The sequence below is a fragment of the Theobroma cacao genome, chromosome 1, assembly GCF_053813885.1.
Source record: "Theobroma cacao isolate CCN51 chromosome 1, ASM5381388v1, whole genome shotgun sequence".
Taxonomy (NCBI): Eukaryota; Viridiplantae; Streptophyta; class Magnoliopsida; order Malvales; family Malvaceae; genus Theobroma; species Theobroma cacao.
The window spans coordinates 42,064,741-42,091,512 of NC_142639.1; the positions used below are offsets into that span (position 1 = coordinate 42,064,741).

General features: G+C 35.1%; 8 protein-coding genes across 9 annotated transcripts; 5 read left to right on the plus strand and 3 right to left on the minus strand.

Moving 5' to 3' along the window:
- The first annotated feature begins 1,193 nt into the window (after positions 1-1,193).
- ATL4 (TOXICOS EN LEVADURA 4) lies at positions 1,194-2,845 on the plus strand. The gene has a single exon (XM_007052348.3). It carries the CDS (start codon positions 1,531-1,533, stop codon positions 2,581-2,583), a length of 1,053 nt encoding a protein of 350 aa, XP_007052410.3. The 5' UTR covers positions 1,194-1,530; the 3' UTR covers positions 2,584-2,845.
- A 1,474-nt stretch (positions 2,846-4,319) lies between these two features.
- LOC18614547 (uncharacterized) lies at positions 4,320-7,114 on the minus strand. Its single transcript, XM_007052349.3, has 2 exons — positions 6,896-7,114; positions 4,320-5,067 (listed from the first exon to the last, which is right to left on the minus strand). Exons 1-2 carry the CDS (start codon positions 6,978-6,980, stop codon positions 4,484-4,486), a joined length of 669 nt encoding a protein of 222 aa, XP_007052411.3. The 5' UTR covers positions 6,981-7,114; the 3' UTR covers positions 4,320-4,483.
- Positions 7,115-8,719: 1,605 nt separating this feature from the next.
- LOC18614548 (10 kDa chaperonin 1, chloroplastic-like) lies at positions 8,720-11,041 on the plus strand. The gene is made up of 7 exons (XM_007052350.3): positions 8,720-8,881; positions 8,989-9,047; positions 9,163-9,213; positions 9,635-9,700; positions 9,786-9,833; positions 9,927-9,956; positions 10,764-11,041. Exons 1-7 carry the CDS (start codon positions 8,797-8,799, stop codon positions 10,830-10,832), a joined length of 408 nt encoding a protein of 135 aa, XP_007052412.3. The 5' UTR covers positions 8,720-8,796; the 3' UTR covers positions 10,833-11,041.
- Positions 11,042-11,242: 201 nt separating this feature from the next.
- Positions 11,243-14,403, minus strand: LOC18614549 (TRIGALACTOSYLDIACYLGLYCEROL-like protein). Its single transcript, XM_007052351.3, has 5 exons — positions 14,020-14,403; positions 13,482-13,731; positions 12,473-12,854; positions 11,778-12,085; positions 11,243-11,550 (listed from the first exon to the last, which is right to left on the minus strand). Exons 1-5 carry the CDS (start codon positions 14,289-14,291, stop codon positions 11,353-11,355), a joined length of 1,410 nt encoding a protein of 469 aa, XP_007052413.3. The 5' UTR covers positions 14,292-14,403; the 3' UTR covers positions 11,243-11,352.
- A 569-nt stretch (positions 14,404-14,972) lies between these two features.
- LOC18614550 (putative invertase inhibitor) lies at positions 14,973-15,861 on the plus strand. Its single transcript, XM_007052352.3, has one exon. The coding sequence runs from the start codon at positions 15,071-15,073 to the stop codon at positions 15,638-15,640; it is 570 nt and encodes a 189-aa protein (XP_007052414.3). The 5' UTR covers positions 14,973-15,070; the 3' UTR covers positions 15,641-15,861.
- Positions 15,862-16,413: 552 nt separating this feature from the next.
- MTACP-1 (mitochondrial acyl carrier protein 1) lies at positions 16,414-18,593 on the minus strand. Its single transcript, XM_007052353.3, has 2 exons — positions 18,333-18,593; positions 16,414-16,851 (listed from the first exon to the last, which is right to left on the minus strand). The coding sequence occupies exons 1-2, from the start codon at positions 18,534-18,536 to the stop codon at positions 16,675-16,677; spliced, it is 381 nt and encodes a 126-aa protein (XP_007052415.1). The 5' UTR covers positions 18,537-18,593; the 3' UTR covers positions 16,414-16,674.
- A 1,741-nt stretch (positions 18,594-20,334) lies between these two features.
- On the plus strand, positions 20,335-23,111 carry RAB6A (Ras-related small GTP-binding family protein). Its single transcript, XM_007052354.3, has 6 exons — positions 20,335-20,718; positions 20,949-21,019; positions 21,535-21,623; positions 21,836-21,947; positions 22,195-22,285; positions 22,671-23,111. The coding sequence occupies exons 1-6, from the start codon at positions 20,602-20,604 to the stop codon at positions 22,815-22,817; spliced, it is 627 nt and encodes a 208-aa protein (XP_007052416.1). The 5' UTR covers positions 20,335-20,601; the 3' UTR covers positions 22,818-23,111.
- An 877-nt stretch (positions 23,112-23,988) lies between these two features.
- Positions 23,989-26,365, plus strand: LOC18614553 (putative purine permease 11). 2 transcript variants are annotated; one of them, XM_007052355.3, is made up of 2 exons: positions 23,989-24,280; positions 25,033-26,365. In XM_007052355.3, exons 1-2 carry the CDS (start codon positions 24,274-24,276, stop codon positions 26,124-26,126), a joined length of 1,101 nt encoding a protein of 366 aa, XP_007052417.3. In that variant the 5' UTR covers positions 23,989-24,273; the 3' UTR covers positions 26,127-26,365. The 2 variants fall into 2 exon arrangements, with proteins under 2 accessions (XP_007052417.3, XP_088659145.1); XM_088803019.1 differs by lacking the exon at positions 23,989-24,280 and adding an exon at positions 24,415-24,560.
- Positions 26,366-26,772: the final 407 nt, after the last annotated feature.

Consider the following 26,772-nt stretch of genomic DNA (forward strand, 5'->3'; position numbering starts at 1 on the left):
CATTGTTCTTCTCTTAGGGTTTCACAGAAAAATCCTTGAATAATTTTTAAAAAAAATTACAGACGATAAGTGAATATATAAATTAAATTTTGAATTAAAGAAGTTTATTTTATTGTTGAATTTATAAGTTAACATCATTTGAAAATTTATTAATTGGGGTGAAAAAAATACTTTTAAAAAAGTCAATTAATTGATACCCGAGTATTTAGTTTATTAATTAATGTATTATTTTTTTGTCTAAAGAGTAGAGTTCGAATCTCATCTTTTCAATTAAAAATAAAAGTCAACTAATTGAATAACAAATAATAGTAATATAACTAATTTAACGGCTGAGATCACATGACTGTTCTAAAATAAAACACTACCCAATATCTTATTAGTTAACAAAAATTTTGTGACTTAATTTGGATAACATATATGCATTAATCTAATATTAAATTCATATAAAATTAAAACTGACTTATGGCTATTAGATTTCTTGATCTTATGGTTAAATAGATTCGTTAATCCAAACCCAAAATCTCAAATAGAAGCAATTTTCCTCTAAGAGGAAAAAAACAAAAGCAAATGGAAGGTCCCCTCGAAAACTACTCATCATGTAGTGAAGTCGACCTCCCATGTCCAAACACCATGGAAAGTTACCTGATAACTATCCACACTGAATCCAAGACAAATGATTAAATTAACCCCCTTTTCAGCACAACAAACCAAAACAATAAAACAAAACAAAAAGATAAATAACAAAATGACCCCTTGAATTGTACATATTTTTACAATTAGCCACAAATTTACATTTTTAATTCAAAAATATGTTACTTAAATGAAATTAGTAACATTTTACTTCATATAATTATGCAATTTATAAAAACTTTACTTAATAGGTATGTTGTTAGATGAAAAATGTGAATCCGAAATAAAATATTATTAAAATTTACTCAATTTTTCACTCAATTTCTTTATTTTTATCGTACTTAATTATAATATTTTATTCATACTAAATTGAGTTTTTGTTTATTTTTTGTGATAATAACGGTTATTTCTTCTGTAATATCTGCAATTTGACGAAACGTATTAAATAGTAGACAAAAATAAAGTTACCAAAGTTTGTAGTCGCGGTGGGAGACGGAGATGGGCCAGCTGGTTCGGTTGAAAGGCTCTTTAATATGTTTGGTTCGCATTGGTCCGGGTTTGAGCCTTGGGTGCGTCTGGGATCAGGACGACACAGCCCGCTGCGTCTTTAAAAATCTGCGCCCCTCGGCATTTACTACTGCTTAAATTGAATGACTCCATTTAATGCTTTCTCCTCTCCATTCATTATAACCCCAACGACGCCATTTCTGCTCCCCCCTCCCTCTCTCTCTCTCTCTCTCTCTCTCTCTCTCTCTCTCTCTCAACTTCCATATCCGTCTCAGCTCGTCCGTACAGCGCTGTTCATTGCACGTGACATGCACGTGATCCTCCTCCTCTGGCTTCTTTCGCTTAAAAGCTACATCCGTCTCTTTTGGTAATACTACTACAAGAGGAAAGAAGATGGCGTCGATGGCTTCACCGCCACCGTTGGTACTTAGCGTTATCGGAGGAACTGTCACCGCTGCGGAGAATAATAACACCGCTGAACGCTCGCATTCTTCGTCGTCGTCTTCTTCTTCGTCGTCGTCGATTGAGAATGTGAAGCCGAGTATAATAATTATAATTTTGATCCTGTCCATAACGGTGCTTGTTTCCGTCTCTCTTTGTCTACTCCTCCGCCACCTCAACCGCCGTTGCTTACGTCACCTCTCTCGCTCGACTACGTCGACTATCACCAGCGCCGCTGCCACCGCCAGCCACCGTGTCAGTCCCGAAGAATCGCAGACGGCTTCGTTGCTTGATTCTCTTCCTGTTTTTACCTTCTCTTCCATTATTCGCCGCTCCAACAATGACTCGACGGTTTCCGGAGATTGCGCGGTTTGTTTGTCCAAATTTGAATCGCACGATCAGCTCAGGCTTCTCCCTCTTTGTTGCCACGCGTTCCACGCTCATTGCATTGATACTTGGCTCGCTTCAAACCAAACTTGTCCTCTTTGCCGCTCTCCTCTCTTCGCTTCCGAGTCTGATCTCATGAAGGTTTTGCTTCAGTCTTCTAACTCCGCAGCTGCGATTGGAAGTGGCGGAAGTGATAGTTTCCGGCTCGAGATTGGCTCTATCAGTCGCCGTCAACCGGGCTCCGAATCCGGTGAGCAGAGAAGGTCTTATTCCATTGGCTCTTTCGATTATGTCGTCGAGGAAGAATCAGAGGTGACTAGAAATCAAACTCACCGGAGAACCGTGTCCGATAAGGAAGATGTTGCAGCACCTGTGGCAGCTTCAGAAGCGAGCCTCGCCGCGGAGGTTGCTACTGGAAGGAGTTGGCTTAAGGAATACGTGGATAGGCTTTCTTTTTCCTTATCGTCTCGTGCTATGTCGTTTCGTAGCTCAGGAAGGTTCTTCACCGGGAGCAGTCGCCGAAGCGATATCTCCGGCGTCGCTGTAGATTACGACGTGGAAGCAAATCGCATCGGCGAGGAGATCAGCGAGATGTTTCGTTGGTTCTCAGGGGTGTGAGCGTAAATACGAGGTTTGACGTAGGGACATTTCTTGCATTTTCGGCTTTTTGATTCGATTAGTTCGCTCTTGTTTTTGCTTATGCCACTCTGTTCCTGATGGATCGGACAACACACACACCAAAAGTTCAGAGGAAGAGTGGACACAGCAAAATTTTTGAGTGCAGGTGAAGCTACTGTTCTTTTTTTTTTTTTTTTTACCATTTTATCCGCTGTAGATAAAGTAGGAAAAAAAAGAACAAGGCATTTATAATCCCCGGTTATTTTTATTTTTAACTTTTAGTAGAGAAATTTATATACTGCTTTAAAATTGCTTTTAATGATCCGGCGGTTCCCATTTGACCTTGGAAATTTTACGGGATTTAATAATGTGGCATAATTTTTTTGACAGTATTTAGCATAGTTGATTTATAGCAAATGTGATTGATGGGATTTCGTGTCCATAGCATTAAATATCTCACCCAACATTTATACATAAAAAAATCTATAATATATTTAATTAGGTAAGTTTTGATATCTTGTTACGGATTTTTATTTTTCATTTAATAAAAATATCAATTAAGTAAGAAAGTAAATTTAAAATCTATCTCATCTCTTAATAATATGAAATCCGTAATGTAATGCTATTACTTTCTAAAATAGAAATAGTAGCATTTGATCGGTGAGATCTGCATTTATTATTCTAAATTTAGAGTTTATTTTGATGTTGTAAGTATAACTACTTAGTACTATAAGATTGGTTGTACCAAAAACAATGGAGTAAATAGTATATACATTTATATTGATTAACAAACTCACCTCAACTACTCAAATGAGAATTCATGGGCGTGCAATAACTAGCAAGTACCTGTTGGTTTTAATTGCTCCAACCAAAACGGTTTGTTCATTCTTTTAGGTAAGGGCAGTCGGATCTAGAAGCATAAATTTTTGTCCATCTCCTTTAAATGGGAGTCATTGGCAGACAAAAGGGGATACTTGAAGCAGTAACTTTTGTAGGTTAGTTTTTTTTTTTTTTTTTCTCTTCTTGGGTTTATTCCTTGTAGTTGAAATATAATTATTTCTATTTATATAATCCTATGATGGTTTGTCTTAAGCAAGACAAAAGTGTACTAAAACCAAACATCAAAGAAGCTCAGATGGGTGCCCACTATAACTGTTTTAAGGACTTGTGTCCATTTGTCATGTTGGATTCTTTCATTATGCATTAGAACATAAGGTGATATTTTGCTTTCAGCTTCAACTATTGTTTTGTTGGTACTCAAAGCATTTTTGGTGGGTGTTTTAAGTAGTTTTGGTTGGGTGTTTTGTTCAGCTTAAGTGAGCTGAATATAATTTGGGTTTAAAAATTTAAGTTCTTCTAGTAATGTTTCGTGATTTTATTGAATTATGTTTTTATTAATTTGAGGGCTTGGAATGAAGTTCCTAAGAGGTCCAAGAGGCCCAACCCGGCCTAGTTGGGAGGGGTTTTGCAGCTCTATGTCCAGCAAACCAGAAGAGAGAAATTAATCCTAGGACAAGCTTTAACAGGATCAGTTTTGGCAGCAAAAGACACCATAGACAAGTAATTCATAGTATAAGTACAGATCAAGATATTTTAGCCAACTTTTGACCCTCAAAGGTTCTCTTGACAATATAGTACTTACCACGATGAATCTTACTACAACACTTCTTCTATAGTGATATCAAGATCGCTAATTAATGTCACAAGGAACCAGAGTTCATCCAAGCAAACTAGGCTGTGGCAATACAAAAAAATTTCATTCAGGATCTCAGGAAGTAGAAATATGCTAGAAAAGTGGGGGGAGGGGGGAGTGTGGGAAAATTGCATGCTGAACGAAGATTTCCAGTTACAACATTCCAGGCATTGTCTCATTAAGGGCTTAAGCAATTGATGATATGAATCAGATGTGGTTTAACAGAGGAATTAATAAACAACTCAAAGTAAGAATATGGTTCAAAAACACAGCACTTCTCTGTCCAGCATTGCAAGGAAAGGAACTTCCGCTATAGCACCCTTTCTTCTGCTTGATCCCTTGACCGCGATCTTCAAGAACAAAGGTAGAATTCGTCCGACCATTACTAAATAGAATACACCAAAAGAAGGGACCTTTATGGAACCCAACCAGGCCGACTCCCACCTCAGTATTCGATTTATTTTTCAGAAGAGATAAGCTCTTCTTGTCTTTAACAAGAACATGAGAGAAGGCTAGGGATGGCTCTGTATATTTGGATTGACAACCCACGATGTGGCCAGTAATGGTGCCGAAAGTGGGCAGCTCTACACCACAATTGGGAGCAAAAACTTCAGTGAAGTCATCATCTGGCGGTTTACAGTTTACAGCACTGTTGCCACTGCAGTTCCCCTTGCATAGTTCAACATACTGGAGGGCCATGCACCCAAGACCAGGGCTGTCATTTAGTTGAGGAAGTTTTTGAGCAGTTCTATTCTGGTTAATGATCTCAACAAGATCATTTGCAGGGTTTCCTGATAAACAAGCAGCAAAGACAACCTAGTTTCAGCAAATTTCAACATATCAAAGAAGAAGATCTTTTTCAATGAGTTGGTTATAAAAATAATTGCATACTAAATACATGGGGTTATGCTATTACACCATGTCTCTCACAATTCAACCACAATGGGCAAGTTTCATAATTAGGGACACAGAAGACCCTACACACACTAATGCCCAATGTAGCACTTGGAATCACAGGAACCATCAAGCTCAGTATATTTAGCCATGCAAACAATGTACCGTAATCACTTAAAACCAATGCAGCCTTGCATGCCTAAGAGCTGACAAATGAAACGTTACAGAGAGAGTGAGCAATCATGGTTCAAATTTCTCGTCTTTAGCACTTCAAAGGCGAATTTATTTGTCATTTCCCGCAAAGCATGGATGAGAGGGGTTATTAAATTGTAAAAGTGCGATGTAGATGGAAAGAAGGTGGAGATAGAAGTTATATATCCTATGGACAGTAGGGCGAGTGTGACTTGCTGGATCCAACTACTAATGTCAGAAACTAAAAGTTGAACTACCAAATGAACCGCCCTAGTATCTCAATATAAGTAATGTGCTTCAATCTTTAAAACAGAGCTCTCTGATAAAATAAATGTGATGCATTAATTTCTTGTTCTATTAAAAAAGAATGGAGATGAAGAGCAATCTAGATTCTAGGGGGAAGTTGATCATAAATTGGCTATTAATAATTTGGAATATATGAGTGAAAAATGAAAGAAACTCACAGGGAAGGTAGTAGTCTAGTAGATCTTCTAAGATTTCGACGTGTTGGTGAACATAGGTGAAGAAAGGATTAAAACAGAATACATTCACAAGTCGTCCAAAGTTATTGCTGTTATAGAAATGCACAACCTAGAGATATCTCAAGTCAAATCAACGCATTAGAAGGAGAGAAAAAGGAAGTCTATGATCCTGTCACCCCTTAGTCTAACTCTTGCTTCTTGTCTCTTGTGCTTCATTGGAACTTTGACAATAACATGCTTACAATATCTCGATCCAAGTACCCAAATTTAGCTACCATATTATTGAATTGAGGTGTTTTGCCCCAAGAATTGACAATGCAACATATTTAACTCGGTCAATTTCTCTAAAACAGAACATTTTTGCAATAAACACAGGTTTTTTTACTGACAATGGAGCCCATTGTGAAAAGATTGGTACACTCTGAACTGCTTAAAAATGTGCAAGTCCCGGCTAAAGTAGCTACTAAAAAACATCTTGTCCCAAACAATTGGGACAACTAGATAAATGCACAAAGTCTCGTCCCCCCAAGCTTTGCTCATGAAGTTTGAGACAAGTTGTCATTGAACCTATATGGGCAATGATTCGGGTATTTGAAGGAATCATCCAGAGAAGAGATTGTCAGGACAGATAACACTTCCATTCCAGCTAAATTGGTTCCCATATTATCTTCAGGTCTAAACCTATATCCAGTAACTGTAATAGTCTGAATCAAGTGAAAGCTTTTCCAGTCCTAGGTTCTTAATTAGGAAGCGATTTAGTCTGTCTATCTGAGATTCCAACTGAACAGAACATAGCCTTCATTTTCTCGAACCCATCCACCAACAAGAAAGGCTGTAAAACCACTTTCTATGTCCTACCACCTTTTCAAAAATCTTTTGCAAGTTCTTATGGTGCATTTCCCATAGAAGCAGTAATCAGACAAAGAACGAGGTTTAATGTGAAGTGTTTAGCACCCGATAGTTCAATCAAAAACATAAACCGAAAACCAAGTAGTAGATGGTGTAATAATAACAGCTAAACTCCAAAAAGGAAATACAGAAAGCATCTTACCATGGTGCTTGGAACAAACAGCAGTTGCCAGAAGTAGATGACACAGTAGAATCCACTCACAGAAACAGAGCTTCTTCATCACCATTGTTACCAACACTTGTTATGTATGTCGAGACCCCAGATGAGCCTTTCTTTGCAAAGATTAAAAGCGCCAAAAAACAGGAAAAAAATGAGAAAAGAGAAACCCTAGTTCCAGATTAAAAAGAAGAGAAAAGAAAAAAAGGGTCTGCTCCTTTTGCCAACTTAGCTCAGTGAGAAGTGAGCCGAGTGTGAATGGTAAACGGGGACCGAAAAAATTTTCCGGGAAAAAGTAAGGGATAAAGTGCCTTGATGTTGCAGAGATTAAGGACATATGATGGCAATGGTGGTCCCAAGTAGCCGTTGATTTAAATGTACAAATGCAAAGAAAATATATATACGCAGATTTTGGCTGATTATAGAATTTCAAAAGGGAGAGAATTTAAGATGGACCCACCGTGGTCGTGAAAATTGAGACGATAATTAAAATGGAAGGTGGCTCCATTGGTCTGATTCTGATATTTTTCTTTGAATTTAATGGATTGTTCTTCAGTATCCAATGCACGACATTTAGGATAAAATATATAAAAATTAATATTCATAATACTTAAAATAATTCATTAATTTTTTTAAAAAATTTAATTAAATTTTGTTATTTTTATTTTAAATCAAATAAATCTTATAATTAATTATCATTAATCAAAATATTAATTATTATTTTATGCAAATATCATCATACTACATTTCATTTATTATAATATATTAGTATGTTATATTAAAATCACGTTATATAAAAATATAATAAATAATATTTTAATTAAATCAGTCATTAATTATAAAAATTTATTTAATTCAAAATAAAAAGTTTAAGTGCTTATTTGGTTCAAATTATTTAACTTGAAAAGAAAGTATAATGATTTGATTGAACGGAATAAAAAAATAAAAAATTTATTTAAAATTTTTAAAATAGTTTAATATATTTTAAAATATCATATCAATTTAATGTTTATCTTAATTTTTGTGAAAATAAAAAATTAAAAATAAAGGAAATAGAAAATTGATTTTATGTATTGTTGGAAATATAATTCTTGTCTTGCAAAGTCCTACTAATATGAAAAACTTTTTTTTTCATAACAAGAAAAAAAATAAAACTTAGAATTTATTGAAAAATCTCTGAATTATTTAAAAAAATTCAAATAAACTTGTATTTTTTATTATATTTAATCAAATCTTTATATTTTTATTTTGAACTAAATAAACATTTTATAGCTAATAATTGACTAATTACTATTAGTCAAAATTTACTTATCATTTTTATATCATATGACATTGATTTACCATATTGACATGTCATTGCAAATAATGATGTATCATAATGATATAATTATGTAAATTTTTCACCATTAATATTAATAGCACATCATCTCACGTGAATATAAAATAATAATTAATAATTAATTAATTATTAGTAATAAAAATCTATTTGATTTAAAAAAAGACAAGTGATAAAATGATAGTAAATTTTTTAAAAATAATTTAAAGATTTTTTCAAGTATTATACTAAATTTTTTATATTGATAATTGCATGTAAAATCATTATTAAATTGGGAGGTAGAAAATAAAATATCTATAAATACAAATGTTGGGGCAAATAATATTTTTTAAGAAATTAAAAGCTGTAAAAAAAATAAAAAAAATCATAAGAAAAAAATTGTTTTATTTTTTTTTGTCAAAAGAAAAAAAAAGAAACGAGGAAGTTTCTGGAAAAAGACACGTAGGCCTATAAAACCCAGAGAGGTAAACGAGGGCTTTAGTTTCCCTTGTTGTTGGCAAACGCTCCCTTATCTTACGCTGCCTCTGATTTCGTAGCTTGCTTCTTATCCATGGCGTCTACATTTCTCGCAGTACCCAAAGCGTTTACTCTAAAGAAGCCAACCCTCCCTTCCCTCTCCAACCACAAATTTCTGGGTTAGTTAGCGTTTGTTGCCTTTTTGGTTTTGTGCAAGAATACCTGCTTTTGTATTGTTTACTTAGTTTCTAATCTGTTTCTCTCCATGACTTTGGGTGCCGAGCAGGTTCTCGAAGAAACTCTCTTAGAATCAATGCAGTTGCCAGTAAATGGGAACCCACCAAGGTATTATTCGTTTAGTTTCTTAATTCGAGTTCAGATAGAGACAATTTATGTATTTACGAACGGATGCTCTTTTTGGATGTTCATTGTTATGCTAAATGTATATTTGGTTTTCCAGGTTGTTCCACAAGCTGACAGAGTTCTTATCCGTCTTCAAGAGTTACCCGAGGTTTGCTTACTTTGACAAATTTTGTTGCAATTGCTTATTCTATCTAAGCTGGTTTTGAAGTGGGTTTCCTTTTCATAGTGTATCTAGCTAGATTATGTGTTTCTTTGGTGCCTATCTTGTTTCCTAGAAGTACAAATTTTGCTACTGTGGTCAGCACTTGTTCGGTTTCTTGCTTTCTGAATTTTAAGAAATGAGAATGGCATAAGTTGGATGATTGTTTATGATGGTGGGGGTTGGATAAGGAAAGGGGAATTATGATATTGGTGGATGAATGCTTGTTACTTGGCTGTCATGTATAAATTTGCAAATCAGTTGGCCTCCTTAGCGGAGTATCTATTTTCTGTTAATCTTGTGTGATAGAATTTCTTCTTTCCTTTGTTGTAAATTATCTCGCTAATGAATTGCCTATTTTATACCACAGAAATCAGCTGGTGGACTTTTGTTGCCCAAATCAGCTGTCAAGTTTGAGAGGTACCTGATGGGGGAGGTATGATAAGAATTCTTATGCATTTCCGCCCGGTTTTAAATGAATTTTTGGGATTTCTTTGTTAATTCTATTATTTCTATATCAGATAGTTTCTGTTGGTACTGATGTCGGAAAAGTGGAGCCTGGAAAGAAGGTAAATACACACACACACACACTCTGCCCCACTGCAATTTCAATTTTTTGAGCAATTCATTCATTCTCATGCTAAGTGCTATGTTGTTTGCAGGTTCTTTTCTCTGACATAAATGCTTATGAGGTTAGTAGCATTTCTTTTTTCTGGTGAAAAAGATCTTTTTGTGTTACTTCTTTGGTCATGTTGTTACTTTAATTTTGAGTGGACAAAGAAAGGGGATGGAGAATAGGGTATCTAGGAAAGAGGTTCTAGCAAGTTTTGCAACTATTTCAATCCAAGGTCATGCCTTTATTTTGCTTGAACTATTGCCCAAAGCTCTGTCAAAGTGACGTGAGGGCAAGACTTATGTTGGTTTTATCTTTATCAATGAGGGGATCAATTCTCCTCGCATGGTTTCATGTGATGAGACTGCAAACTGTTCTCTGCACCCAAAGGTTAACTCATTAAAATTTTTTTAAGAATGTTAGCCCTCAATGTTTTCTGTTTATAGGTCATTCAATTTGTTCACTTTGAGAGGATAAGAAGTTTTAGAGTGCCCATACAAGGATTGTTGTTTACTTTGAGGTTAGGGTTGTTAGAATATGCATGGCATTACCAACTGTTGGGACTCGGGACTTATATGTTGTAATTTAGTCCAGAGGCATTTCTTCCAGCTTCCAAGAACTTCCCTGGCCTCACCATTCTCGCTTGTGAAAATAAATACTTGTTCTGCTAGGACTGTTAAACTCTCTCTCTCTCTCTCTCTCTCTCTCTCTCAATGACCAACTCATAACATGATGGTAACTGTTATAATGATGAATGTTTTTAGGCACGAAATCTGATTCATCTGCAGCATTTATATCACGTCATTCATGGTTGGAGGTTATCAGTGCAAAAAAATGTTTTATTTGCCTTCATTAACATAATGGATTGCTCGTCTCTTCCTTGCAGATCGATTTGGGGACGGATACTAGGCATGTCTTCTGTAAAGTGAGTGACTTGTTAGCTGAAGTCGAGTGAAGTTTCTGCACTTTGATCTACATTAAGAGAGTCCTCTTTGATGGCGGCACTTATGGAGTTAACTCTGCCTTGTGCCTAACTTCAGATGTGTTTCAAAGTTGAACAGTTCTTGTTGCTCTTTGTTTCCTGCTTTTAGCACTTTTATGTCATTAACTTTACTGGAGAGGATAGTAATTCAGGAATAATCAATATATTTGATTTTCTTTTAATTGAATTCAATGTTGGATGATCATCGACTTCTTCCAACTAAATTGTTTTGTTGCTAAGATCGATAGGAGCCCAAACCAACAGCTTAAAGACAGCACATGCATGCACAAATGTGCATACACATATATATATTCCCGTATACACACATTATATATGTATGCACATAAAAGGTGAATGCAATAAAATGAGGGGAATATAGCATGTTGTAGGTGAATTTGCATGTTAAAAAAGCATTAAATTAATAAATGAACCCTCAAGGCTACAATTCCAACCTATTATAGTTTTCAATAATGTTACCCTCTATGATTACAAGCTAGAATTCGAAAAGGCGCAATTCTATCATCCCCTCCTTTCTCTTTGGAGAATACCAAGCGACAACTTTTCCCGAATGCAGAAGCCTCAAGGAGTAGCTCAGGCTGTATATGAGATCCTCAATGTGAGGGCCTCGTTCCCCTGATTTTGAATCAAGCAAGAACTTTGAATCTACTCGAACGACAATTGGCCCTGCAACCTGCATGGCAGAATAAGAAACTTGAATCAGAGCTGATTCGATGATCACTCAATTGCACTCCTCCTATCACATTTTAGAGGTTCATTTGAAAATGCACTTTCAAAGAGTCAGTTGACAGGAAAGAAGTTCATTTGTTGCCTCCTATTCTAAAGAATTTTCATCAAGAACTCCATAGAGAATGCAGGAGATGATAGTGAATTGTCTGCAATATAACATGGATAACTTACCTGCTGTTGAAAGATCAAATTTAGTCTGGGAGATGATAGTGAATTGTCTGCACTACTAACAGAAGAACTCTTGAAAATTCTTTTGGCGAATGATGGAAGTGAACATATGTCCAAACGAGCATCTACTCGGGTTAGATCACCATATAGCTTCCGGAACTGCCCATGCTGAAAAGTGTAGCAAACTGACCCAAATAAATCCACATTCAAAGGACTTCTCTTGTTAATGGTTGTAGGAATGTCACCCTCTCCTTGTGATTTAGCACTTGTGGAGTTTTTCCTTCCTCCAAACCAGGCCGCACATGTGCCTCCTAGAATATGATTGAGGAGAAAGAAAAAAGGAACTTAAAAAGGAAACCTTGTCTAAAACAAAGCACAGGAAGTGAACAAATGAAAATTTGGGGCATCACAACTACTGTGAAGAAATTATTTATAGAACTTATTTCCTCGGTATTATAACTCTCCCACAAGTAAGCAAGATGAAAGGAACAGCAGTTTCCTTCGAGGCTCTGCTCTGTTAGCATAATCTAAAATATAACATGAACTAAAGTAATAGAAGATGGTACAATAAAATGGTAGTATTATCAATTTTACCATATTGAGTGCAGAAGAAGGCAAGGTTACCAAAGGGGGAAGTGAAGGGAAAAGACGAGAGAGACAGACAAGTAAACCATTCCGTGCAATACAGAAAACTTTACCTATAATTCCAGATATTGCTGCATGAGGTTCTTTAAGACACACATCATATGATGGTCGGAAAAATGATCCTTTGTTGGTCTTTACAAAGACATCCTCTTTTGTCTCCTTTCGCCTCCAAAAATCCTTGCTCTTCTCATAAGAAAATGCAGCCTTTGCACAAAATCCTGGCATTAAAGCAGAAGGAGCCTCACCACCTAGTGCATTGAAAGCCTGGGGATGGCCACTGTTTCTGTGTAGACCAAAATGATATAGTAACCCTGAATCAGACGGAAGAGAAGACACATCTAAGGATATTGATTCTGGAACCTCCCAATATTTTCCTTTATGGTCCATAAAAAGCTCAGGCCATGCAGCATCCAGTGTGATATCGTGATCAGGAAGCTGTAAATACACACAAGTGGTACAATAACATAGTTTAAGAAACCCTCATTCACCATCATGGAACCAGAAAGACTGACGTTATGAGAAAAAATAATTAAAGTAACACAGTTCTGTCTGGAATTATCTAAGTAAACAATATCAAACTTTACGCTTCTGATCAGAGGCAGGCTTGAATATTCAATTTGCTAGACTTCTTACTTGAAATGTGAATAGGAAGAACTACTCTTTCGACTTAAACTGCATATCACATATAGGCACTAAAACTTCTTAAATATTTTCTCATCATGCTAGCTCTACCAGTTCTATTACACTTAACTTCAACTAAGCAAAATTATTCTAACAAAGAACAATTCAACTAATACTTCATCATGTGTGACGTAGATATAGAACTATTAAAGTATGCCTCCAGCACAACGATCTTTATCATTTATTGATATTCATATGGAATTGTGGTCTTGCCACTTACAAAACTCTGAAGCTTACTAGAGTTCACTTTTAATTCCCATCATTTCTCATAAATAAGTAAAGCATCCACCAGTTATACAGATGAAAAATGGAAATATTAACGTATGCCAGATGTTTGCAAAGAAATATATGAAGAAGGTGAACGGAAATTGGAGTGCATGCCTGGTGATAAAGCTTGAACTTGTTGCGATAAACTTTCCTCTCACCCTGCCGTTCTGTGCTCCACAGTAAGGATGAAGAGGGAGACAAGGAAAGCTGAGTGGCTAACGCAATTGAATACAGTGACTTGTCAAGAAAATGCTTAGCCGCATCTCGGAAAACAGAAAGCTCCAACTCATCAGCACTCTGAAGCTCCGTTTTAATAGCAGAGATCAGTTTCTTTGGCCTAAACTGACCAATTATTCCAAGCCACCTAAAGGAGCAAAATACATTTTCTTTGAGACATGCATCAAATAGCATCAGAGTACTAAAGTGAACAACTTCTAGCTTAAGAGAACAACTTTATGCAACTGAATCTATGTTAATCCTTCTAATTTCTTTCTTTTGCAATGGAAGATAAAAAGAAAAACATTTTCAATCAACACTATACTTCACAATTTCATATTATCCAACAACCACATACAAATCATCTCCTTTTCGGTTAAAAAAGAAAGAAAAGGGTACAACCCCAAGAGAGAGAAAGTGTAGAATGGTGCAATACCAGTTAGAAGTGGAGGGTCTGAGCAAGAGAGACTGAAGAGAGAAAGAACCCAACTCTTTCTGTAAAGGAGGAGACAGAGAAGGAATGATACCCAAAGGAAACCCGTTTCTCAAAAGTGAAAGCTGTTGAATTCTAAGGGCTCTGCTGGCTCGAGCTCCATCCACCGGAAACGACTCGCCTGGAACCGACTTTGCCGTGCCTTCCAAAGTCTGTGGGGTGGATATGTTCTGATCCCAAAATGCAGAGTCCATTGCCGACTTCAGGTTCGCCATTGAGACTAGTCTCTGGGTTTTTCGTTTTGGGTTTCCCTTATCTGAGTTGCTTTTGTCCCATTCCGAACGCAAGGGTTCTGGTCCCTTTTTTGGCCTCTGGTGGGAGGGGTTATGTTCTCAAGGTAAGAGGGTTTAAGCCTTTGTCTATTTTTAGGGTGAAGATGCTTCCAAGTAGATGGTCCAAGCTGTCATAGGTAACTTGCCACGTGGAAATTAAATTTATTTAAATACATAAACATGAAATTTCCACGTCAGCAGAAGGAATAAGACATACCAAAAACACAAATTTCAATTAATGGTGACGGTGAATGCTGTTTTGTCTTCATTTACTTGTAAGCAAAGGTCTGATTTATAGTGGCATTGAGCAAGCTCTTTCTTTAATCTTCGGTAACCATTTTTGGAAAGGCAAACAGACAAGCATGTAGATAAGAAACTTATCAAGATTTCAATGATTATTCGTGAATGCATATTATGAATATACGTTCGTGAATTTATATTATGAATATCGAATTTCGTTAAATATAATTTTTTATGTGAATTCGATATTGAATACGTTTTTGTTCAAAAATATTAATAATTTTGATGTATTTAACTTTCTATACTTCAAAATTAGTCTCTATGTACCTACTTTTACATCACTATGTAATTTATTAGTCTAAAAGGTTTGTTCATTTTTACCACTTCAACCTTTCTGTTCAGCAGCTATAAATAACTCTCTCATGGCTGAGAGCAACAGCAAACAAGATTGATTACAAGCCAAACGATAAGAGAAAAACGCAATGAGGCAAATGTTATCTTCCTTTCCCTTCCTTGATCTCTTCCTCTTCTTCTTCATCTTCACTTCCACCTTCCATGCCGTAACTTCCACTGATCTCATCCGGGAGACCTGCAAGAAATGTGCGGGGAGAGACCCAAACCTCAGCTACAACTTCTGCGTGACTTCTCTGCAAGCCGCTCCCAAAAGCCACTGTGCAGATGATCTTCGCGACCTTGGCATGGTATCCATCAGGCTCGTCCGCCGTAACTTAACGAACACAAGGTCTTACGTTGAGGAGCTCCTGAAGAACAAGAAGCTGGTCGACCCTTTCGTAAGATCATGCTTGCATGATTGCTTCAATCTCTATTCTGATGCTATCCCTTCCACCAAAGAGGCCATCGAGGATTACAAGTCCCAGCACTACGACGATGCTAATATTGATGTGAGTGCAGTCATGGACGCCGCTACAACTTGTGAAGATGGGTTCAAGGAGAAAGAAGGTGTGGTTTCGCCATTGACGAAAAGAAATAACAATACGTTCCAGCTGTCTGCTATATCAATTTCGATCGTAAACATGCTTCGGATGAATTAGAATTAGTTTACCAGGGTCACTTAGTTCATCAATTTTAGCTTGAAAAATGGTTGACAGATCTTTTGTTTTTCTTATTCATATTCTTTGTTTTCGTTGCCTGGTTTTTTCATGGGGATGAAGGGTTGGAGAGATTTTCAGGGAAGCTTCCATTGAAGCGAACTTTGAAGGGTGACTTGTAATTAATCTGTGTCTTGCATAATGATTACTATTACTTGAGTTTTTCTTGATGTAATCTTACTCTTACATCACATCAATCCAAAGAGTAAAGGGATTAACCTGTCTGTGTGCTATCATTCACGTGGTGAAACCACGAGTTTCATATCCATTTCAGGATTGCTTCGAGTCTGAGGCAAAAATTGTGATATATTCTTGCTTCGGTTGTTCAATAACAAACAAAATCATGAACAGTGGCTAAAAGCCTGCAGAATTCCATCTTTAAATAGCTTCTACAACAACAAAGCTGCCAACTTATATCCTTTAATGGTTTTTACAACAACAAAGTCATGAGCAGCCAATTTCTCTCTACTTTTTTACAGGCTTCCTTGGCAACAGCTTGTATTGATTATTCTCCCCTTTCCATAACTTCAACAGCCAAAAACGTCCAGGAGGAAAACAAGAGGCCATCATTCAGCCAGTGAATCTGGTAATAAAATGCTTGAAAGAACTGAAAAAACAATGCAATACAAAGAGCAACAGCTAGGCTTAAAAGAACTTAAAAAGCAATGCCTTACCCAAAGGCCAGAAAACATTGACAATGTCAGGACAGCGGCAAATGTGAAAAGAAGTACTTGAAAGGTGAAGAAAGTCACCATGCAATACAAAAAGTTTATTGCGAGTTGAAATCTGCTGTTGTTTGGTGCTAGAAACAAGTTCAGGTAGTACCCCACCAAAACAGATTCAGATTGTCAGTCTTAATCTCATTATGAGGAGTAAATTTGATACAAACACCTAAAATATTGAACACCAAAACAGAGTAGAAGACATCGTTCTTCTTTTTGAATGAAATTCAACGAGACACCCTTGCTTTCCACAGATTAACCAGCCATTGGATGGTTATATATGTACGCAATAGCGAGATTACATGAGTCAATCTTGTCAGCTTCCTTGTCTGGAATTTCCAGCTTGAACTCCTCTTCTAATGCCATTACAATCTCCACATTGTCCAAGCTATCCAAGCCCAAATCGTTTTGGAAATGGACATGAGGTGTCACCTGCAAGTGATTGAGAAAGATGCATTTGAACTCTCACAGTTAATAATTAAAAAAGAACCAAAGCAGTGAATAGAAATTCATAAAGGAATGAGCAAGAGTAGTACTTTAGAAATAAACAAGGATCAGGAAATAGCATAACAAGGAGAAAAGTATGATATTAGAATATACTACATAGGAGCATCAGTGAAGAACAATACCTTACAGGTTACTCATGATATTCAAAAGAAAGATGAAGCAGAAATGATAAAATAGTTGTGAGTCACTTGGGAACAAAGTTAGCTCTTCAAATATTGTCATGGCATTACAATGAGGAGATATCATATATTAAACAAGAGAGAAAGAATAGTTAAAAGATTTAAATCTATCTTAACAGATAGGAGAATTACGAAACTGGGTTAATGTTACCACAAACATGTTTCAATCAGCTATTGCAGTAGAGCATTTGGACTCAACATCCATTGGCAGCCATGAGCATTTAAAGAAACCGTTTCAGGATGGTCTATATACACAACAAAATTGAAACCAAGGAAATCATTTTTGGGGAAGGCAAAGCAAATGCTTCTTTTTCACAAATCAAGTATAACAAAGAAAGGCAAAAGATAACATAACAGAACAAACAATAAAACATACATTGTGGCAGAAAATCCAACATAAAAGATTAGAAAACTAGCATGGACTCAAGAGAATAAAAGGAGTAATAGGTTACCAATGAGAAGGACCAAGCTAAATCAAAGGAAGAGGACTAGAATTAAAACACAGCAAACTACTGACACAAACAACAAAAACCACAGCATTGTGGCACACAAAAGCAACTACACCTCCCTCTTACTTCTAGTTAAGAATTATGCCCTCAAAAATTCATGAGCTTTCAAGATTCAAGGTTATCTGTCTTGTGTGAAAGAACTTAAAAACTGACACAAGCCAACACCTCGCATAGAAATTCTCACTTCCCACTAGAATAAGCAGAATTAAAATTCTAAGAATTGAGACCTCCATCAAATAGTTTATCTCAAGGCTATGCCAGCATAGAAGGGAGAATAATCCATCAAAATTTGTTTTTGAAATCATTCAATTGTTCCTTTTAAGATACATGACAAAATCATTGAGCTCGAAAATTTAGCACAACTCATGCTGCAAATGTAAGCTTCAGCCAGCTAATTACTAAACTAAAGTTGCTTAAAATGAGACAATTAACGTGAATGGCCATAAAACAAATGCAATTAAATGATTATACAGAACAATCTTAGAATTTTAAATCTAATTATCTAGAAATCCAGACAAAAGCCATCAGATCAACCAATCAAAGTGATAATTAAACTGATCAGAAAGATACAATAAAACAACATCTAATTCCCCTAACAAAAGAACAACAGCAAAATCATTTCTTTCTCAGCTCCCAACTAAAGAAATATAAGAATCGAGGATTTGGTTGAAACCCAGAGAGGAAATTCTCGAAATGGAAGTGAGCTTGAGGGAATGACCTTGGACGGATCGACTTTGGGGAAGCTTTTGACGACGTCGAGGACTCTGTCGATTACTTCCTCTTTCGTTAGGTGATCGTCGTCCGATGAAAATAACCTGATGGAATTGCAGAGACTCCATTGCAGCTGAGGTTTTGATCCGGTTGCAGCTAGGGTTCGAACAGGTACTCGAATGTGGCGAAGTACGGCTGCTCTGAGTGCCATTTCTGTTTCCTCTCGAGTCGAACCTGGGGCTTCGAACTGTTGGCAGCTAAGCAGTGAATTAGCATAGTATATATATGTGGGTATGGCTGATATTTCAGATGAGTTCGAGGTTATTTTGGTCTTTTCCTATAAGGCTGTTGATCTTTTCGCCCTGTGAATACATGAAATAGTATTACGTAATTAAGTGGTAATATATAAATATTTATATAACAATAATACATCAAATATAAATTCGAGTTAACTCATGAGCAATTAATTCAAAAAATCGACTCAAATACAACGAGTTTAGTGAGTTACTATACAGTACTCAACTAAACTCGAAAATTCAAATTTTATTGATATAAAATTCGAAATAATTCAAATTCAATTTTTACCCTACTTAGTCTTATAATCATTTTATTATAACGCGATAAAACCTAATCCAAATCTAAAATATTATTTCAATTTACTTGAAATTCTATCTAATTTTGATTTGTGTCAAAATTTGAATTTAATACCTAAACCATATGAAAATGTTAAATTTAATCTTTCTATTATCATTCATACAAATTAAAGTTTTATATTTTAAAAATTTATTAATTTTAATTCAATTGTTAATTTATTGCTTCAATTTACTTGAAATTCAATCTAATTTGGTTCATGATATTCAAAAGTTTAACATGGAATAGTACAAGAGAAATTTATATTTATTATATTTTAAATTGAATGTCTAAAGTTTCACTCTAAAGTATTCCAAAATTATATTTCATTTCTTTTTTATACCTAAGACTATTAATAGTATTCTATGTTTTTGAAAATCGTTTTCCTTTCTATTTTTTATTTTTATTTTTAAAAATTAAAAACCAATATTAAATATTGGTATCTTAAAATAAAAAATTAATCTAAATAAATTTTAAATTAAAATTTCCTTTCTTATAATATGTGGAAATAACATTTAATATTAGAATTAAGAAAATACATATATATTTAGAAAGTACTAAAAACAATTGGGATATAATCTCCAATGGTAAATTGGCAATAACCCAATAATAATCACATTTATAATTTTAACATCTTTCCTTTTATTAAATGGAAACTTAGTTGCAGTAAAATCTACAGGTTATTTGAAAAAGATTTGATCATAATCTCATGCTAAGTGATTGAATATGTAATGAAAGATTTATACTGTATTAATATGTAAATCGATTTTTTTAAATTGATACGAAAAGATAAACTTAACATTTAATGTTTTAATTTTCAAAGTTGCATATAAACAAATACTATCAATTTTTATTGAACTCGATGTTTTTCAAAAACAATCAATGATTTTATTTTTATTTTGATCAAATAAACTTTTTCGACTAATAGCTGATTAATTATTTTTAATTAAAACGATACTTGTTATTTTATACAATATGGTGTTACGTGAAATAGTAATATATCGTAATGCATGATGATGCAATATGATTCTACAATCATATGATATTTTTACTATTTACGTCAATGTTATGTGACATAAAAAGTGAATAAGTGGTATTTTTTTTAATGATAATTAATTAATTTTTAATTATAGATACTTAAAGATTTATATAATTTTTTAATAGTTTAATATTTTTTAAAATATTATGTCAAAAAAATAACGAAACTATTATGATATAATAATCATATTTATTTTAATTTTATTTTTTAAAATTTTTTTAAAAATACAATCTATAGTAGTATTACTTGTATTAGTAAGATTAAAAATTTTGATTAAATATTTTTTCATAAAGAAAAAATGGTGATGCTAAAATAAAATATATTTCCCAACGTTTTGAAAAAATTGAAAAATTTTGTTCGTGGATTTCGATTCAAATCATTTTCGCGTCTCTCCTCTCTCTTTCTTTCTCTCTCTCCAAATATAAATAAACTCTGAAAATTAATCACCTAAAAAAAAGAAAAGAGAGAGGGAGAGGGGGGGCTAGGGATCTCGATCTAAATTTCGATCTCTCCGGCGACGCCTTCGACTTGTTTCCGGTGAGATCTCGATATCGGATCCGGTCTCGACCCGATCCGTAGTAATCTCCTTACTTAGATCCGAATAACCATGGCTCCAGTTTCGGCCCTGGCCAAGTACAAGCTGGTTTTCTTGGGGGATCAGTCTGTCGGGAAGACCAGCATCATCACTCGCTTCATGTACGATAAATTCGATAACACCTATCAGGTAATAATTATAGTAATCAAATGCTCTTTGTATGTTAATTTACGATCCGCTCTTTATTTTTCTTTGGGGTAGCAGCTTGGATCTGATTCCTTTCTTTCTTTTGAATCTTTGGTTTTTCAGTTTTATGTTATTTGATTATGATTCAGTTTCCTATAGTTTGCCTATGGTTCTTTTAGATCTTTATTTCTTCATTTCTAAGGTTATATACGCGTCTCTACTTTGTTAATCAGGCGACCATTGGTATTGACTTTCTATCAAAAACAATGTACCTCGAAGATCGAACAGTTCGATTGCAGCTCTGGTAAGGCATGAATTGTCATTGTTCATTTTACGCTATTGTATTCTGGACTTTTACGGGCTTTCACAGCATAGCTTGCTAGTGAATACCCAATTCAGATTCTGGATTGTTTTCCGTGAATGTTTAGAGTTCTCTTCCAAGCCTTGCTTTGTTATTTAGTTGGTGTGATGCCTTCGTAGAGAATGCATTTTGCTATGCTCGTGTTTGGCATGGAATTATATTTACTAGCATGCTGAATCTTGGATTGTCATGCATAAATGTTTCGCTGTTGATTGGAAATTTTGGTTTCATTTGTTACTTGGATTGTGTCTTGCTGGGCCTTATAGCTGTCAATATCCCCTGTCAGTATCTGATATCATTATTAACACCGTTACCAAGGATCACATATAATGAACAAAGATCAAACTCTTTTTCTCGTACGTTTATTGGTTTTATTCATGATAAGCATGAGATATTTTTTTCAAAATATTTGACTAGAGTGGCTTTTTTGATTTTTATATGCTTAACCTTTATTTCAGGGATACTGCAGGACAGGAAAGATTCAGGAGTCTTATTCCAAGTTACATTAGGGATTCCTCTGTGGCAGTCATTGTGTATGATGTTGCGAGTATGTTATTGTTTCACTTTGTCCCCCATTTTTATAATCTTCCTATCTCATATATTTCTTGTTCAGTTATTTTGTTTTCTGCTTGTTTGCACAGGCAATAGGTTGCCAATTTGTGAAATGCATTTTTGCAAATTGATGATCATACTTTGTTGATTGTTCATTTGCTTAATAAAAGTGGATGAAGTTTACCAACTTTAATTTCGATGGTGTAGGCAGGCAGTCCTTCCTAAATACTTCGAAGTGGATTGAAGAGGTGCGGACTGAACGGGGTAGTGATGTTATCATTGTGCTTGTTGGGAACAAAACAGATCTTGTGGACAAAAGGTATTATTAATTGATTATCATGATTGGACTTTCTTGTGAAAAAGGTAGATTGCCTTCCTTTCTAGGTTACAATTGCCTTGGCATCAGTTAGTGCTCATTACCTATAGTGTAAAATTGAAGAAGGGAACTTACTGGTTTGACGTTTTTCCCAGAGGAGCAATATCATCAGGGGTATTCTTGCATTTAATGAATATTCACTGTTTGATCTTGTGTTCATTCCTTGTGCATTTTGTGGTTTATTTGACAGGCAAGTCTCAATAGAGGAAGGAGAAGCCAAGGCTCGTGACCTTAATGTTATGTTTATTGAAACTAGTGCCAAGGCTGGCTTTAATATCAAGGTAAATCATTGGTAATCTGCCATGAAAATTCCTAGAAATATTATATTGACTGTGTGCTAGATGCTGATGGAAATTAATGTGCTTAGTGCTTGGTCTAGATCCTTGTCAAATACTATTGGCATCCTTTTTGTTTTGGCATAAATATTAGGAGTGAGATCAAGCATCTAATCACTGAAGTTTGATCAGTTTTTTTTTTTTACTTCTGCATCAACTCCATTATATATAATGGATGCAACAGTTGTTAAAGAATTGTTTAATATTCATCTTCAATCCTGCATGACAATTATGGCAGCATTAGCTGATGTTACTTCTTTTCTAAGAATATTCTCTTCCTCCACCAGCATAATTGAGCAATATATTGAGTTCTCTTTTAATCTCTCTACAGGCTCTATTTCGGAAGATTGCAGCTGCCTTACCTGGAATGGAAACACTTTCTTCAACGAAGCAAGAAGACATGGTCGATGTCAATCTGAAGTCTACCAATGCAAATGCATCTCAGTCGCAGCAACAGTCTGGAGGATGTGCCTGCTGATAACGCGCATCGATGATCAGAGCTCCAGCTTTTCGACCTTTCTTTTGTGCTTCTGTGATCCTACAAAGTGCTTGTAAAAAAAATCTGTCCTCCCCCCTTTTGTTTTTTGTAGCATTGGGCTTTTGGGTTGGGTCATCAAATGTTGGAAGGATATAACTGTTGAGAGAGGAGACTTGGTTATGGTAGTTAGGCTAGTCCTAACCTGTCCTATATATTTGTAAGGTTCTTGTGATCTCAGACAATTGTGCCAATATTACTGTTTAGTCATATATTCAGTTTGGGTTTTTTGTTAAATCAATAGTGGATTGAAATGCATTTTGACTATGTAATGAATATCAGCTTCAGATTAGCAATTTTCCTTGCCACACTCTGTGTTGGGTGATGCACTGAGACCCCTTTCCCTTTCCCTCTTTCTAGTTCTTGATTTTGGCAAAAAAAATGGCTTAGTCATCCTTCTTCTGCAATTGCCAATGGATGATCTTGGGCATTTGGGCACACTTTTCTTGAAGACAAGTTTTGCTGCAAATGGGGTTGTTGCATTCTGTCTGCCAGAACTTTGAAGAAAAGATTCAAGAAAAAGAAATGAAAAAAATATTATTTTTTATTTAATATCCAATAAAGCTTTTGAATTATAAACAATTATTTAACTAAATTTTTAATTTTTTATTTCCTTCGAACGAGTTGTTGAACTTTTATTTTTAATAAGTAAACTTTTAGAAATAACGTAAATATAATTATCATTAATTTTAATGACAATTGTTATTATTTATCTATGTTTCTAATGTAACATATTCATATGTCTTGATGATAATTCGGTTGGCATCGAAATTATAAAAAAAAAAAAAATTCTGATTCTTTTGATTTTTTTTCCACTAATCTGTTTTTCTAAATTTTTTTTTCTTTTTTCATATATATATATATATATATATAAATTTCATACCAATTGATGATCGGTAACTTCACAAACATATCACGTGGATAAAAAATAATAATTATTATCGAATTTAATAATATTTTAATATTTTTATTAGTTTTAAGCACTTATTTACTCCAAAAATAAAAATTTAAAAAATTCGTCTAAATGTAATATAATATTAAAAATTTGTTTTAATAATAGTGTATAATTAAATGAATTTTAGATACTATTTTTTTTTTTACATATATTTCCCTTCATATCTTGGTTGAAAGTTGAGGCGAATTTGAACCGTTAAGTGCGCAGACATGGATAGAGCTGAACTTTCTCCACCAAAACCTGCAATCATGAAACTCGACTCTCTCTTTCCAATCTTCCAATAAGCTCTTGGTGGCATTGCGGGGTTGTCGGTTTACGATAAGTATAACTCGTTACTTCCGCCAAGATAATCGATTACTGACAAAAAGATCTTCCTTTCTTTGGGTTTATTTAACAGTCTCACTGCATCTTCTTGCTTTGATTCAACGGTCCAACCTGCGCAGCATGACAGGTAAGGCCCCCTTGCTTTCTCTTTTTCTGCTTCCTTACGCCAAATACTTTACTGGGTTCTCATCAGAATCTAAATTGAATGGTTGGTATTTGTTTTCAGGACTCCTGAGTCTGATAAGATTCCTTTTAAGCAATACTTTCTTTTTCTATTTTTTTTTTGTGTCTCTGAAATTAGCAAAGAAGAAGACTGATATATCTCCAATGATCCCAAGTTGATCCTCTCGGGTTTTCTTGTTACTAGGCTTGTTCTGGTGATTTGTAATGATTATGATTCTTTACCAGTTGAGTTTTTGCTTAATACTATTTGGAATATGGCAAGTAATGCAAAGCTGAAATACTGTCTGTTTAGCTTATTTTCTTGTGAATATCCACTTGGTTTTAGCCAAAGACTTGGTTTTCGTTTTATGTTTGGTAATATAACTCTGAGAGGCTTGCTAGATTTGTTTGTTTGTTTTTCTTTTCTTTCAAATATTCCTAATTTTTGCTCTATAAAAATGTACTGTTAATTTTGGAAGACACAGATACTGTTTAATCTCTCGTTCCTGTCTTTATAGAACTAAATATTTGTGTTGGAAGTGTGATTAATGTGAAGTTTGTAGTGCTGGGACTTGGATGAATCTGTTTCATATACAACTTGTTAACTAGAATTAGTCCTCTTGATGTAAGAACATTGATCTGTTTCATTAATTTTTAAGATAGTTATGTTTTCGATTATAAATGGTTAGATGAAACTGTTTACACTTTCAATTACAGATAATCAAGAACCGATTCTGAACAAGGACGAAACTCTAATGGATCAGACACCATTTCTTAAACTCAAGCGCTGGCAATGGTGGCTTTTGGTGGCAATCAATATTTTCTTCCTCATTGCTGGCCAAGCTGCTGCAGTTCTTCTGGGGAGATTTTACTATGATCAGGGTGGAAATAGTAAATGGATGGCCACTCTTGTGCAAACTGCTGGCTTCCCAATCCTTTGCTTCCCTTTCTTTCTTCTTCGTCCCTCTCGGGAATCTTCAGCTTCTACCACCTCACCTTCCATCAAAACTCTTGCTTTGCTCTACTTTGTTCTTGGAGTACTCGTAGCTGGTGACAATATGTTGTATTCTGTTGGGCTCTTGTACCTCTCAGCCTCTACATATTCCCTCATTTGTGCTACCCAATTAGCTTTTAATGCAGTTTTTTCTTTCTTCCTTAATTCTCAGAAGTTCAATGCTTTAATTCTCAACTCTGTGGTCATTCTTTCATTGTCTGCTGCTCTAATAGCAGTCAATGATGATTCAGAAGGACCATCAGGAGTTTCCAAGGGGAAGTTTCTCCTTGGCTTCCTCTGTACCGTTGGAGCTTCTGCTCTTTACTCTCTTTTGCTCTCCCTCATGCAACTTTCTTTTCAGAAGGTTTTGAAAAAAGAAACATTTTCTGTGGTTTTGGAAATGCAAATTTATACATCACTTGTTGCCTCCTGTGTTTCAACTGTGGGTCTCTTTGCAAGTGGGGAATGGAAGACTTTGCACCACGAGATGGAGGACTTCAACAGCGGAAGAGTTTCTTATGTGCTGACTTTGGTTTGGACTGCTGTAACTTGGCAAGTATGTGCTGTTGGTGTTGTCGGCTTGATTTTTGTGGTGTCTTCTCTCTTCTCCAACGTAATCAGTACTCTATCTTTGGCTGTTACTCCTCTAGCTGCTCTGGTAGTCTTCCATGACAAGATGAATGGTGTGAAGGTAATTGCTATGCTTCTGGCTCTCTGTGGCTTTGCCTCTTATATTTACCAAAATTACCTAGATGATAAAAAGGCAAGGAGGTCACAGACTGATGTTCAGGAAAACCATGATAATTCTTCACACTAACGATCTTGATCCCGATACATTTGGTAACAATGCAAATAAGACTGTCTTGGATAGTCTTTTATCAATTTTTATTTTTACTGCAATTGTACCATTCTATCTCTCTTTCCTTTCATCCTAAACACAGTTATTAACCTTGTAGATGTTCTTTACAGTGAAATTATGGCTTAATTTGTTGGTTCAGCTGGTAGTTGTTGAATGAGTTGAATAAATACCACATAAGCAATCTAGAACCTGTCATATGAGATTGGTTTCAGTGTTTAATACTAAAGCTTTGGCATTGATCGAAACTGAGACATATTTTAGAACCGAACAGAGATTTTCTTCCTGTCTAGTTTTGAATATATTCTTCAGTGACATAGGAAACTTAAATGGACCAAACCATCTGAGTTACTTTGGACATGCAATACAACCAACAAAGTAACAGAGGTTGGTTTGATCTGCATAACTCTAGATCGAGTTGCCTGACCTTCAAACGATCTGAGAGTTTTGATTTCGATTATCTTATAAACCTGTTCTTCTTATGATTTCTTGTTTAAACATAGTATCATAGGACACCTATTTTTACAAAGGTAGAAGAGGTGTGAATTTGAACTAATTCCTCTAGTAGGTAGAATTGTTACAGGAACATGGAAGAGACCAAATTTCC